This window comes from Pan paniscus, chromosome 21 (genome assembly GCF_029289425.2).
Source record: "Pan paniscus chromosome 21, NHGRI_mPanPan1-v2.0_pri, whole genome shotgun sequence".
In the NCBI taxonomy this organism is placed as follows: domain Eukaryota; kingdom Metazoa; phylum Chordata; class Mammalia; order Primates; family Hominidae; genus Pan; species Pan paniscus.
Window position 1 is genome coordinate 40,847,517 of NC_073270.2, and position 15,123 is coordinate 40,862,639.

Below are 15,123 nucleotides of genomic sequence, written 5' to 3' on the forward strand. Positions count from 1 at the left end.
CTTGAACCTGGGAGGCAGAGGTTGCAGTGAGCCGAGATCACACCACTGCACTCCAGCCTGGGCGACTGAGTGAGACTCTGTCTCAAAAAAAAAAAAAAAAAAAAAAAAAAAAAGTAAGAAGCACATGTTGGAGCAAGAACTAACAAAGAAATACATTTATGACAACACTTTCCACAAAGACACCAGAAAAGGAAGGGAGATTCAACTATCGACCCCTAGGATCTTTGGAGCCAGCTAACCGCATTTAGCCGTCTCTCCAGCTGCATGAGAAAATTAACTAGAGTCACAATTGCCCGTAGCCACCAATCCTTTCTTTGAATGAAATCTCATGAAATAGCCCAATATGTAAAACATGATAACCAAAATATGATAGCCAAAAGCAATTTATTATAGTTTAGCCTCAAAAAAATAAAAATAAAAAAATTATCCAGTGGTTATGAGGAGTCTAGGAAAACCTGTCCCAGTAATGCCAACTTGGAGGTGAAGGGCTGACTGGGGCAGCTGAGAAGTGGGACCTTCTGTTTGGCAGGCTTCCTCTCCCTTGCCTGGTCATGGTTTTCCGGTGAGAAGAGTGTTCCTGGCCTTGCTGGAGGTTCCCATGGCCCCGAACTAACAGTCTTTTTCTGAAATTTCGACCTGCTCCATTTGAGAGAGTAGAATTCCCTCATCAAGTCCTCCACCTCCCACTGCTCTTCCTTCAGCCTCTGGCAGCAGTGCAGGGCGGCAGGGTCGATGGGGTGAGCTTCTGTGTTGAAGATGTACCCCCCAGCCCCCAGGATGCACTCCCCATAGGGGGTGATCACCGCGTCGAAGGTGGACCCATTGTTGTGGATGAAGTTGGTTGGGTCAAACAGGAGGTAGAGGTATTTCACAGTCTCGGCCAGGAAGAACGACTCCATGCGGTTGTCCAGCTTGTGGTCTCGCAGATCTTTGATCTGACATGTGGGAGAAGGAAGCAAGTTGGAACACCATCACAATTTGGTAGTAAGGGTCAGGCAATCCCTTAAGAAGGCCTGTTGTGCCACAAAGCAGCTGAGGGCCTGTGAGCAAATCACTGAACTTTTCAGAACTTCACTCTTTCCCAAGCCACCATCATCTCTCACCTGGATTATCACATAAGCTTCCAAATGGGCTCCCAGCTTCCAAATGGGCTCCCAGCTTCCAATCTTAGCCCTGCAGTTTACATATACACACACTATTTTAAAAAATAGGGACAGGCTGGTCTCAAATCCCTGGGCTCAAGCAATTCCTCCTACCTTGGCCTCCCAAAGTGCCAGGATAACAGGCGTGAGACACACACCAAGCCCCTACGGTATCTGTATAACATAAGTCTTCCTGTCAATTCTCTACTCACAACTTTCTATGAACCCTCTATTTCATGCAGGATAAAAATGCAAGTCATGACCCGGCCCCTGCTCCCTTCCTGCCCTCACCTCTTACCACTCTAAGAGCTCCAGCTGCTGCCTTTCTGTCCTGAGCTAGCACAGCACCCTCCTGCTTCGGGCTCTTTGCATCTGTGGTTCTTTCAGCCTGGAGCACTCCGCCTCCAGTTTTTCTCATAGCTTGTTCCCTCCCTTCCTTCAGGTCTCTGCTCAAATGCTTCCTCACCAGAAAGGTCTCCACTAACCTTGCTCTATGACATGACAATCTCCTATCCCCTTTATCCCAACTTTTTGTGACTATAAACATAGAGCTAATCATCCCTTTTAATGATGGCAGAGTATTCCATCGTGAAAACGGATCACCATTTACTTAGCTAATCCTCCTTGGAAGGGCATTCAGATGATTACCAAGTTTTTTTTTTTTAGAGATGGAGTTTCACTCTGTTGCCCAGGCTGGAGTGCAATGGCATGGTCTCGGCTCACTGCAACCTCTGCCTCCCGGGTTCAAGCAATTCTCCTGCCTCAGCCTCCAGAGTAGCTGGGACTACAGGCGCTTGCCACCACACCCAGGTAATTTTTTTTGTATTTTTAGTAGAGACAGGGTTTCACCATGTTGGTCAGGCTGGTCTTGAACTCCTGACCTCGTGATCCGCCTGCCTTGGCCTCCCAAAGTGCCGGGATTACAAGCCTGAGCCACTGCGCCTGGCCAATTACCAAGTTTTTGTAAGCAACTAATAAGGGGTCTTTTTTTCTCCACTCAGACCCAAAGTATCGACACTTACTAGGTTCAACTGCTGTTGATGAAAACTATTGACATTGTTTTAGTAAGGAGTCTTATTTAGAGAATTTCAACTGAGTTTTCAGGCATGGATGACTAAGATTACTTGCTACAAACATTTATTTTAGCTTCTCAGAATTAGTAATACTTCTAAACAAAACATTCTCAGTGGACTCTATCTTACATTTAAAAATATGACTCAAATATGGTCTTGATGTATCAAGATGATTATTTCCTTGCCCTGTTTGACAAAGGTCAGACCCCTGTTCCCATCATTCACCATGGAAGACCTCCAAAGGGCTTCATGTTCATGGAAATGAGCCCAGCATTCCTAGGAAGGCCCCAGTGGGCTTATCATTTTGGTTTTTCACACAATACAGCATATTAAAACCAAATCATATCAGGGGTTTATTTTTTCCCTTCCACATGTAGGTCTTCTCTCTTCCCCTACACATATCTATATTTTACTTATAGAATATAATCACATTACAAACTTTTGCAAAATAAGGGTTTTGTTGTTGTTTTGAATTCCATACCCCAACACCAACTCTGTAGGCTTTTCAGGGGATTTTCTTCCAGACTATTTTCTTCTACTTTCGTATTTATATCTTGCCTGCTTGGTTCCTGCATGGATGTGAGATGGCTCTCACCTTTGACCCTTTCAATCTATTCTCCACAGAGCAGCCAAAGCGATCTTTCTAAAATACAAATCGGATCATGTCACTGCTCTGCTGTAAATCCCACCAAGGCTTCACATTCCAAGTAGAAAAAAAACCCCAAACTCTTTCCTGTGGCTTACACAAAACCCTACGTGATCTAGCCCCTGCCTACCTCTGGGACCTTATCTCTTCCCACTTTTCTCCTTGCTTGCTCCGCTCCAGCCACACTGGCCTTCTGTCTACCAGATACACATTCATGGTTTTTTTCTCATTAAAATGTAAGCTCCATGAGAGCAAGGCCACTGCTGTAACCCTTGGGCCTAGCAGAGTGCCTGGCATGTGAAAGACATTCAAGAAATATCTGTGAGACTAAGCAGGACTGCTTTGTTAAGGAGTCCCAGGTTTGAATATAGGGCTATGGGACTCTGGATTCCCCTTAAAATCTATTTTAGTGTCTCACAAAACTTTTCGCTAAACTCACCTTTTCAAAGTCACCTATTCAAACAGATCAAAGATCTCCACTGTGGGAGGAATGCCAAGGGCTGGGGTCAAGATCCCAAGGAACTAATCCTAGCTCTACCTCTACTAGCTGTGAGATCCTTAGCAAGGCACTTAGCTTCTCTGTTCTTTGGTCTCCCCATCTGTAAAATATGAGCATTATGTATATCTCCAAGGTCCCTTCTAGTGCTGATATGTCAGAACTCCCAAAGCTCTACCCTTAAAGAGGCTTTTTAGCAGCAAGGGGAGACTCTTCCCAGTTCTTGGGGCCATGCAAACACTTACTGTTGCAAATCCGCACTCCACCTTGCTGATTTTTTCAATGGATTCCACGGCATCTCTTCCGAGTTCTAGGAGGGTGGGATCCCCCGTGGCACGGTAGAGGTACATTGCACTTTCAATAAGTTCTGCAAAATCCAAAGCAGACCCTCCTCACTCAGTGGCTGCACAGAGATGGCCTGGGGCCTCTTAGGGCCATGAGGGACTACTCCCCTCCGTATCTTGTCCATAAGGCCCCAACTAGCAGGAACACAGGATACCTCACCCAATGCTGAGTTTCAGAGCCAGTATACCCAAAGCTTGAAGCTCAGTGGAGACCAGCATTAAGGCTGACCAGTGACTTCCACCACAAGGGAGAGAAAGGTGGCCAGGTTCTGGCATAGAGAAGGTGGCGGAGGTTGTTGCCTAATTCCCAATATCTGTTCCCCGCTTCCTCCTTAGTAGCAGGATTCCTAACTTTAGCTAAGCACAGGCTGCCTGGCTGCCAACACTAACAACGATTCTAACAGCTAGGTGGGATTAAGGACACCATGGCGAGCCATATAAGCCCAGAACATGAGAGAGAAATACATTTCTATCCTAATTAAGCTACTATTTTTTTTCCTGTCACTCAGAGTCTAACCTAATTCTAAAACTCAAAAGAAGAGTAAGAGCTTGGCATCATAAGGCTCGTTCTAAGATAGGATGGACCAAAAGAAAAGGCTGAGATATCCAAGAGCAGGCCAGGCATGGTGGGTGGCTCACGCCTGTAATCCCAGCACTTTGGGAGGCCAAGGTGAGAGGATCGTTTGAACCCAGGAGTTTGAGACCAGCCTGGGCAACATGGCGAGATCTTGTCTCTACAAAAATTAAAAATGATTGGCTGGGTGTGGCATGCACCTGTAGTCATGAGCATCATGACTACTACAAGTAGGAGGATCACTTGAGCCCAGGAGTTTGAGGCTGCAGTGAGCCATGATTAAGCCACTGCGGCACTCCAGCCTGGATGGCAAGAGTGAGACCTTATCTCAAAAAATAAAAATTAAAAAAATAAAATAAAATAAACCACCAAACCGTCAATCTAACAAAGATGTAGTCATCAGTTCGCTGTGCCCAGAAAAAGTGATGTTTTGTCTTGCGCAATTCTATGCCACAACTGGAACTTGATGTTAAGACATGAGCTCTACCTTAAGATGAATATTAGCCAACAGGAGTGGGTCCAGATGAGAATATTTATTCTAGAGATAAGGAAATCCAAAAAAAATGTGTTTATTGCTTTCAAATACCTGAAGAACTGTTGTAGAGTTGACTTCAAGGGTGGCCTCAGCTCAGTATGTTTTTCTACTTCATCCATCTTTTCTAAGAGAGAGAAGAACCCCTGTCTCCTTTCTATACCATCATCTCCCCCTGACCTTCTCCTGTCCTGTTTCCTCCTGGGCTTGATCAGTGCTTCTGTCCCTTTTGGCTTATTGCTGCAAACTCTAGTTCTTATTTTATTCCGTTAATTACTTTTTTGTGACAGAGTCTCACTCTGTCACCCAGGCTGGAGTGCCATGGTGCGATCTCCGCTCACTGCAACTCTGCCTCCTGGGTTCAAGGGATTCTCATGCCTCAACCTCCCAAGTAGCTGGAATTACAGGCATGAGCCACCAGGCCTAATTTTTGTATTTTTAGTGGAGACAGGGTTTCGCCATGTTGGCCAGGCTGGTCTCAAACTCCTGACCTCAAGTCATCCGCCAGTCTTGGCTTCCTGAAGTGTTGAGATAACAGGCGTGAGTCACTGCACCAGCCTCTGGTTCTTATTTTAGAGAAAAGGTCTCTGCCTATCTCCCCAGTTCTCTCTTACTTCCTCCTCCCCTCTCCTCACAGGCCTCTAGACAATTGCTAATCTAATTGCTCATATTCTAAGGCACAGACTAGGGTACATTCATTACTAGATGAACACATTCTGTGTGTTCAAAGGCAGAAAAGACAGTGCCCTCATGGGAGCCCTCCTCTTCTGCTTCTTTTTTCGGCTTCTTTTTTTTTTTTTTTTTTTGAGAGGGAATTTTGCTGTGTTACCCAGGCTAGAGTGCAATGGCATGATCTTGGCTCACTGCAACCTCTGCCTCCCAGGTTCAAGCAATTCTCCTGGCTCAGCCTCCTGAGTAGCTGGGACTACAGGCACATGCCACCGTGCCCGGCTAATTTTTGTATTTTTAGTAGAGACAGGGTTTCGCCATATTGGTCAGGCTGGTCTCGAACTCCTGACCTCAGTTGATCCACCGCCTTGGCCTCCCAAAGTGCTGGGATTACAGGCGTGAGCCACCACACCCAGCCCTCTTCTGCTTCTAGCAGCTGGTGGGCCAGTGCCCTCATGACCAGCCATCACGCTTCTCTCCTCACATATGGGCCTCCTAAGCATGTTAGTTATTGCTTTACTTTCCTGTGCATCTGACCAACTCTGTCGAGCAGTGGTCCCCAACCGTTTTGGCACCAGGGACCAGTTTCGTGGAAGACAATTTTTCCATGAACTGGGCCTGTAGGAGATGGTTTTGGGATAATTCATGTGCATTACATTTATTGTGCACTTTATTTATATTATTATTACATTGTAATATATAATGAAATAATTATACAATCCACCATAATGTAGAGTCAGTGGGAGCCCTGAGTTTGTTTTCCTGCAACTAGACAGCCCTATCTGGGGTTGATGGATGACAGTGACAGATCATCAGGCATCAGCTTCTCCTAAGGAGCACACAACCTAGATCCCTCACATATGCAGTTCACAATAGGGTTTGTGCTCCTATGAACGTCTAATGCCACCACGGATAAGACAAGAGGCGGAGCTCAGGCAGCAATGTGAGTGATGAGGAGCAGCTATAAATATAGATGAAGCTTTGCTTGCTCACACGCCGCTCACCTCCTGCTGTGTGGCCTGGTTTCTAACAGGCCACGGACTTGTACCGGTCCATGGCCTGGGGGTTGGGGAATCCCTGCTCTAGAGGAAGGAGACAGCCCAAAGTTCAGATTTGGACTTAGAGGGAGGTAAAAGCCTGCAGAGGCCTTTAGGCTAGGCTCTGTGCTCCAACACTGCTGATCAGAGAGACATATACGAAAGTATAGGGCTCTGGCCAATTTAGTGAAAGAGTAGTCCTTATCTCCTATTTGCCATTGTTTTGGGGTAGGAGGGATGACTGGATTAACGCACTCCTGGATTCCTGACAGCGGTGCCTTATGTTTTTTTTTTGGAGACAGGGTCTCACTCCATTGCCCAGGCTGGATTGCAGTGGCGCAATCATGGCTCACTGCAGCTACGACCACCTGGGCTCAAGTGATCCTCCCAGGTAGCTGGGATGGGACTACAGGCATGCAACACCACTCTTGGCTAATTTATTTATATTTCTTATAGAGACAAGGTCTTGCTATGTTGCCCAGGCTGATCTTGAACCCCTGGGCTTAAATGATCCTCCTGCCTCAGCCTTCTAGAGTGCTGGGATTACAGGCATAAGCCACTGCGTCTGGCCAGTAGTGTCTTACTTTCCATGAATGCCTTCCTGCCAGCCTGTCCCAAATGGAACAGGTTGCCTCTGTTAAGTAGCAAGCTCCTTGTCACTCGTGGTAACTAAGCAAAAACTAGATAACCACTTGACAGGGCCATATTAGGAAAATTCCAATTAGAACACCTCTCAGGTTCCCTCTAACCCTAAGATTGTGCAAGCCTATGTCTGACATTTAGTTCCAAACCCTAATCTTTACCTGTTGGTAACACCAGATACGATACCTTCTCAGAGCTTCTTATTTTTAAAATTTACTTATTTATTTTTTTGAGATGGAGTTTTGCTCTTTTTTGCCCAGGCTGGAGTGCAATGGCGTGATCTCAGCTCACTGCAACTTCTACCTCCCGGGTTCAAGCGATTCTACTGTCTCAGCCTCCCCAGTAGCTGAGATTACAGGTGCACGCCACCATGCCCAGCTAATTTTGTATTTTTAGTAGAGATGGGGTTTCACCATGTTGGCCAGGCTGGTCTCAAACTCCTGACTTCAGGTGATCCACCTGCCTTGCCCTCCCAAAGTGCTGGGATTACAGGTGTGAGCCACCATGCCCAACCAAGTTTCCTGTTTTAAAAACATGCCATGAGAACAAATGCATGAGAAACATCAATAACAGTGGCCTCTAAGGAGTCAAAAGTTGATGAATTTGCTCCTTATTCCCTCTCCTGGTCCCCTCTACACCTCCTACAATAATCACTTGAGTTAGAAGAGGAAGGAAATGGGGTAGAGGAAGGCAGGATAACCAGAAGGCCTGTCCCATGGCTAAAAGGCAATTCAGGTGGGAAAGTGGGAAGTGTCTAAGACAATGGGCTCATAGCCTATTTTGGGGTGGGGGATGACTATGTGTGCTGACTAAGCTTCCTTCCTTTGTCCCCCTTTTTCTTTCCCTCCTCACAATTTTCAGCTTCCCTGAAGTGAATCAAATGACATCAGGGCTAGAAAGGAACCTATGAGAGTGTCTCAAATATAGTCCTTTGCTTGATTCTGAGCTGCAAATGGGGAGGTGGAAGAGACTAGGTAATTCCTAAGGTCCGTCCCAAAGTTCTAACATTCCATACACGTAAGCATAACTTATCTGACCCATGGACTTAGGAAGCCTGCCTACACTTCTGAAATCCTGATGGCAGGAGCTCAAAAGGAGTCAACCTTGGCCTTTTCCTTCTCACTCATTTCCTGATTTGAAAGAGCATATGGGGCCAGTCGCGGTGGCTCACATCTGTAATCCCAGCACTTTGGGAGGCCAAGGTGGGCAGATCACCTGAGGCTGGGAGTTCAAGACCAGCCTGACCAACACGGAGAAACTCCATCTCTACTAAAAATACAAAATTAGCTGGGCATGGTGGCTCATGCCTGTAATCCCAGCTACTCGGGAGGCTGAGGCAGGAGAATCGCTTGAACCCAGGAGGCGGAGGTTGCGGTGAGCCGAGATCACACCATTGCACTTCAGTCTGGGCAACAATAGCGAAACTCCGTCTCAAAAAAAATAAAATAAAAAAGAGCATGCAATTTAGTTAGGAGCCCTGGGTTCCAGGCCTAGCTCCTGTACTTAAGAGCCAGAGGCAAGCCATTTCATCCCACTAGGCCTCAGTTTCCATATCTGAAAACATGGGGATAATTAACTCCTAGTAAGAAAACCACCCAGAGCCACTGAAAGGAACAGATGGAAAGAAATGAACTTGTGGGCAGTTGTGGAGCATGGAGCCTTGTAGAGGGGATTTGGGGTTTCAGGAACCAGAGCCTGTGGGCAGATGACAAGCCAGAAATGCTGCTCACCTGGCCGAAGTGGGTAGCCCTCTCGCTTCTCCACTGTGTATCCCTGAGGAATGTTGTAGAATTCCGGGAGCCCCCCAAACTGCTTCCATACAGTGTAGTAGTTGAGGAAGGTCCTCATGGCATTGTCAATGTCTCCAATGAGGCTCTGTGGGAGAAAGTGGCTGTCAGGCAGGTAGACACCAGGCATAAAACCCCACAGACAACCTTAAGAAAAGACAAAGTAAAATCTGTGGGGCCAAAAAGGCCTTGAATCAATCCCTGAGTCTGCCAGTTACTCAGTGTGGTGCTGAGCCAGGCACTGGACTTCTCTGAGCCCCATCTATAAAACGTAAAATACACCACCTATCTCATGCATTGTTGGAAGGAACAAAGATTGTATATTAAGTCCCTAAATCTTCAGAGTCAATGTCAGCTAACAGTTTTGGAATTCGGCCAGCCAGTTAAAAATTCTAAGAATAGAGAAAAGTTTGTGCTAAGGCTCACTCCCACACCACACCCCCAAAAGATAACCATTTTTGTTTTTGTTTTTGAGACAGGGTCTTGCTCTGTCACCTAGGCTGGAGTGCAGTGGCACAATCATGGTTCATTACAGCCTTGACCTCCTGGGCTCAAGAGATCCTCTCACCTCAGCCTCCCAGTGCTAATTTTTTTATTTTCTGTAGAGATGGGGGTCTCACTTTGTTGCCCAGGCTGGTCTTAATCTCCTGGGCTCAAGTGATCCTCCTACCTCAGCCTTCCAAAGTGCTGGGATTACAATCATCACCCATCTTGCCTGGCCTCAGATAAACATTACTGGTTTCTTGTGTAACCTTCCAGAGTTTCTTTATGCATGAGTATATGTTATTTTCCCCACACTAAAAAATAGCCTTTGGTTCTTTATTAATAGGGATATTAATTATCTCCATATTTTTAGATATGGAAATTTGGTTTTCAGATATTTTTATTTGAATTGGTTCCAACAACTAATGTGGCAATAAATAATTCTGTATATATGTCACATCAAATAGATGTAAAATGTTATGTGTAAGATACATTTTCAGAATTAGGATCACTGGGTCAAAGGATATATGCATTTATAATTTTACCAGCTATTGCTAAGTAGCCATTACTATTAATGTAATCTCACAGGGAAGCAGCTGACCCTGACATCTTCATTGGATGTCTCATGGACAGAACAAACTTGGCACTTCTTAAACAAAATTCTTGGTTCCCTTACTTTCCCACGAAATTGCCTCCCTACTTTGGCCTTTTTCCCTTCTTGGTAAATGACACAATGTCTACCTGGTTATTCTGGATAGAAACCCGGTGGCCATTTTTTTTTTTTTTTTTTTTTTGAGACAGGGTCTCACTCTGTCACCCAGGCTGCAGTGGCATGATCATGGCTCACTGCAGCCTTGATCTTCTGGGTTCAAGCAATCCTTCCACTGCAGTCTCCTGAGTAGCTGGGACTACAGGCATGTGCCACCACACTAGGCTAATTTTTTATTTTTATTTTTATTTATTTATTTTTATTTTTTTGAGACGGAGTCTTGCTCTGTCATCCAGGCTGGAGTGCAGTGGCGCAATCTCAGCTCACTGCAAGCTCCGCCTCCCGGGTTCACGCCATTCTCCTGCCTCAGCCTCCCGAGTAGCTGGGACTACAGGCACCCGCCACCACACCCAGCTAATTTTTTGTATTTTTAGTAGAGACGGGGTTTCACCGTTGTTAGCCAGGATGGTCTCAATCTCCTAACCTTGTGATCCACCTGCCTAGGCCTGCCAAAGCGCTGGGATCATAGGCCTGAGCCACCGCGCCTGACCTAATTTTTTATTTTTTGTAGAGATGAGGTCTCACTATGTTGCCCAGGTGGGACAACTTTTTCTTAAAACTTTTAAAAACGTAGATTATAAAAACATTTTGGTACATGCACTATTTTGGAACACCAAAGTGGGGTAGATTAGATAAGGTCTAAGATCCTTCCAGCTGCAACTCTACCAGACCATGTAATGGAAAAACAACGAGATGGCACAGCGGCACAAGCTGCTTCCTGCCCTTCCTGAGGCCCACTGTCAAGAATGAGATTGGACAGAAACACCCAGTGGAGAAACAGCTGTTGCCAATGGCCATTCCTGCCCAGACTGGAAATGCACTGTCGACTTTAAGTACTGTAACACTCCATGGCAAACTGGAAGCTCAGTTCCTGACACTCAATTTGGCAGAACTCTAAATCTATCTAATTCACTCTAGGTCTCTCTTCCATCCTCAACCTGTCCCTCCAAAAAAAGTACTCAAGCAACTAACAAAGTACCTTATTTGACTTATACATCAGAATGAGCTTGCTTTGCCAGACTCATAGAAAGATGATCACATTCTTTGATCATTCCTACCTGAAGACCAGGCCAGTAGGCCTCCAAGGACTGGAAGACTGGCATGGACACAGTCCCCTTGTACATCTGAACCCACAGGTACCAGTCATCGAAGCGGGTGTAGTTCCGGATGGCTTTGTTATACTCTGCAGTGGGGGAGATGGGATAATGGACATATGAGTGATTAGGGAGAAAAAAGGCAGGCCTGGACAGCGGAAGCGAGAACTTACACTTTGGAAAGAGCACCAGGATGCAATGAGGCAAGGAGGCTAGACAAGAGCATGGATTCTGGAGTCAAACTTCCAGCTCAAATTCCAGCTCCAGCTCTACCACTTGCTAACCATGACCTGGGGTGGGTTTTTCCCTTTTAAGCCTCAGCCTTATGATCTATAAAATGGGGAGGCCAGGCGTGGTGGCTCACATCTATAATCCCAGCACTTTGGGAGGCCGAGGTGGGTGGATCACCTGAGATTGGGAGTTCGAGACCAGCGTGACCAACACGGAGAAACCCTGTCTCTACTAAAAATACAAAATTAGCCAGGTGTGGTGGTGCATGCCTGTAATCTCAGCTACTTGGGAGGCTGAGGAAGGAGAATTGCTTGAACCCAGGAGGCGGAGGTTGCCGTGAGCTGAGATCGCACCATTGCACTCCAGCCTGGGCAACAGGAGTGAAACTCCATCTCAAAAAGAAAAAAGCAGAAAATAATTGATGTGGTTTGGCTGTGTCCCCACCTAAATCTCACCTTGAATTGTAGCTCCCATATTTCTCACGTGTTGTGGAAGGGACCTGGTGGGAGATAATTGAATCATGGGGGCCGTTTCCCCCATACTGTTCTCATGGTAGTGAATAAGTCTCACAAGATCTGATGGTTTTATAAGAGGTTTCCCCTTTCACTTGGCTCTCATTCTCTCTTGCCTGCACCATGTAAGATGTGCCTTTCGCCTTCCGCCACGATTGTGAGGCCTCCCCAGCCATGTGGAACTGTGAGTCCATTAAACCTCTTTCTCTTTATGAATTACCCAGTCTTGAGTATGTCTTTATCAGCAGTGAAAATGGTCTAATACAGTAATGTTAGGTATCTGTGGAATTTTTCAGTCATTTATTTATACCACAAACATTCGCTAAGCACCTACTAGGTTCCAGGCTCCTATGAGTTTGTAAACAAGACAAAATCCAGCCTTCAGAGAACTTACATTCTAGTAGGAACTTGAATTTATCCCTCATATCTCTCCCCTAGATTGTAAATCCATGAGGCCTGGGACTTTGTTTTGTCTACTGCAGAATCCCCCACACTAGTACAATGAGCAATAAACATTTTCTGAATGAACAAAGTACCAAATATACATGCAAATAAATAAGATAATCTCAAACAGGAGTTGTAAGGATTATATGAAACAGTCCATGTTCAGAGCTTGGCACAATGCTTGGCACATCCGTGGTATTCAATAAATATCTGTTGAATAAATGAGTAAAGTAGTCCCCCCTTATGTGAGGAGAATACGTTCCAAGACCCTCAGTGGATGTCTGAAACCATGGATAGTACTAAATAAACTCTATATACAGTCATGTGCCATATAACAACATGTTGGTCAACACTGAACTGTAGAGATGGTGGTCCTATAAGATTATAATAGAGGTGAAAAATCACCACAGCCTAAAGATATCACAGCTGTTGTAATTTTATAATGCAATGCATTACTTACTTGTTTGTGGTGATACTGGTGTAAACACACCTACTGTGCTGCCAGTCATAAAAGTATAACACATACAATTATGTATAGTACATGATATTTAATAAACAACCATTTACGCGTTTATGTATTTACTATATTATTATCATTAGATAACTCCTTCCTCTTATATAAAAAAAGTCGGCTGGGCGTGGTGGCTCACACCTGTAATCCCAGCACTGTGGGAGGGCGAGGTGGGCGGATCACGAGGTCAGTGTTAGACCATCCTGCCTAACACGGTGAAACCCCATCTCTACTAAAAATACAAAAAAATTAGCTGGGTGTGGTGGCGGGCGCCTGTAATCCCAGCTACTCGGGAGGCTGAGGCAGGAGAATGGCGTGAATCCGGGAGGTGGAGTTTGTAGTGAGCGGAGATCACACCACTGCACTCCAGCCTGGGCAACAGAGCAAGACTCTGTCTCCAAAAAAATAAAAACAAAAACAAAAATTAGCTGGGCGTAGTGGTGGGTGGCTATAATCCCAGCTGCTCAGGAGGCTGAGACAGGAAAATCACAGGAGAATTGAACCTGGGAGGCGGAGGTTGCAGTGAGCCGAGATGGTGCCACTGCACTCCAGCCTGGGCAACGTAAGCAAAACTCCGTCTAAAAAAAAAAAAAAAAAATGAAACAGCTTCAGGCAGGTCCTTCAAGGAATTCCAGAAGGCATTGTTATCAATCATCTGAGATAACAACAGCTCTGTGAGTGTTACTGCCCCCAAAGACCTTCTAGCAGGATAACATGGGCAAGTGGAAGACAGTGATATTGATGATACTGACCCTAGGCCTAGGCTAATGTGTGTTTGTAGCTCAGTTTTTAACAAAAAAGTCTAAAAGGTAAAAACAAAATAAAAAACTAAAAACAGAAAAAAACTTAGAGAATAAGGATATAAATAAAATATTTCTGTATAGCTGTACAATGTGTTTTAAGCTAAGCATTATTACAAATGAGTCAAAAAGTTTTTTAAAATTTTAAAGTTTATAAAGTAAAAAAGTTACAGTAAGCTAACGTTAATTTATTATTGGAGGCCAGGCATGGTGGCTCACGCCTCTAATCCCAGCACTTTGGGAGGCCAAGGTGGGTGGAGATCACCTGAGATCAGGAGTTTGAGACTAGCCTGGCCAACATGGTGAAAACCCATCCATCTCTACTAAAAATACAAAAATTAGGCCAGGCACGGTGGCTCACGCCTGTAATCCTAGCACTTTGGGAGGCCGAGGCGGGTGGATTGCCTGAGCTCAGGAGTTCAAGACCAGCCCGGGCAACACAGTGAAACCCCATCTCTACTAAAATACAAAAAATTAGCTGGGCGTGGCAGCGTGCACCTGTAATCCCAGCTACTCGGGAGGCTGAGGAAGGAGAATTGCTAGAACCCGGGAGGCAGAGGTTGCAGCGAGCCGATATTGCGCCACTGTACTCCAGCCTGGGCAACAGAGTGAGGCTCTGTCTTTAAAGAAAAAAAAAATCAGCCAGGCATGGTGGTGGGCGCCTGTAATCCCAGCTACTCAGGAGGCTGAGGCAGGAGAATCACTTGAACTGGGGAAGCAGAGGTTGCAGTAAACCAAGATCATGCCACTGCACTCCAGCCTGGGCAACAGAGCAAGACTCCATCTCAAAAAAAAAAAATTTATTACTGGAGAAAGAAAAAAAATTTTAAATAAATTTAGTATAGCCTAAGTGTACAGTATTTATAAAGTTTACAATAGTGTAATGTCCTAGACCTTGACATTCACTCACCACTCACTGACTCACCCAGAGCAACTTCCTGTCCTGTGAACTTCATTCATGTGCCCTTTTATACTGTATTTGTACTGTACTTTTTCTATGTTTATATACATACTTACCATTCTATTACAATTGTCTATAGTATTCAGTAGAGTAACATGCTGTACAGGTTTGTAGCCTAGGAGCAATAGGCTACACCATATAGCCTAGGTGTGTAGTTGGCTATACCATCTAGGTTTGCTTAAGTACACCCTATGATGTTTGCACAATGATGAAATCACCTAACGATGCAATTCTCAGACTATATCCCTGTCATTAAGCAATGCGTGACTACTGTTTTCCTATACATACACATCTATGAGAATTCTTAATTCATTAAATTTTTTAAAATTTTTATTTTTGAGACAGGGTCTTACTCTGTCACCCAGGCTGAAATGCA

General features: G+C 45.1%; 1 protein-coding gene and 1 non-coding gene across 2 annotated transcripts in view; both read right to left on the reverse strand.

The window, feature by feature from the left end:
* Positions 1-367: 367 nt before the first annotated feature.
* Positions 368-15,123, reverse strand: part of EDEM2 (ER degradation enhancing alpha-mannosidase like protein 2) — a 31,943-nt gene continuing 17,187 nt past the window's right edge. The window contains exons 8-11 of the mRNA XM_003831837.5: positions 11,253-11,377; positions 8,886-9,030; positions 3,603-3,724; positions 368-935 (exon numbers count right to left, since the gene is read on the reverse strand). Coding sequence (XP_003831885.1) covers positions 435-935; positions 3,603-3,724; positions 8,886-9,030; positions 11,253-11,377 — 893 coding nt within the window. The 3' untranslated portion in view covers positions 368-434. The remainder of the gene's footprint in view (positions 936-3,602; positions 3,725-8,885; positions 9,031-11,252; positions 11,378-15,123) is intronic.
* On the reverse strand, positions 2,136-2,207 carry LOC112438016 (small nucleolar RNA SNORD56). Its single transcript, XR_003026522.1, has one exon. It is a non-coding gene; the product is annotated as a small nucleolar RNA SNORD56 (small nucleolar RNA).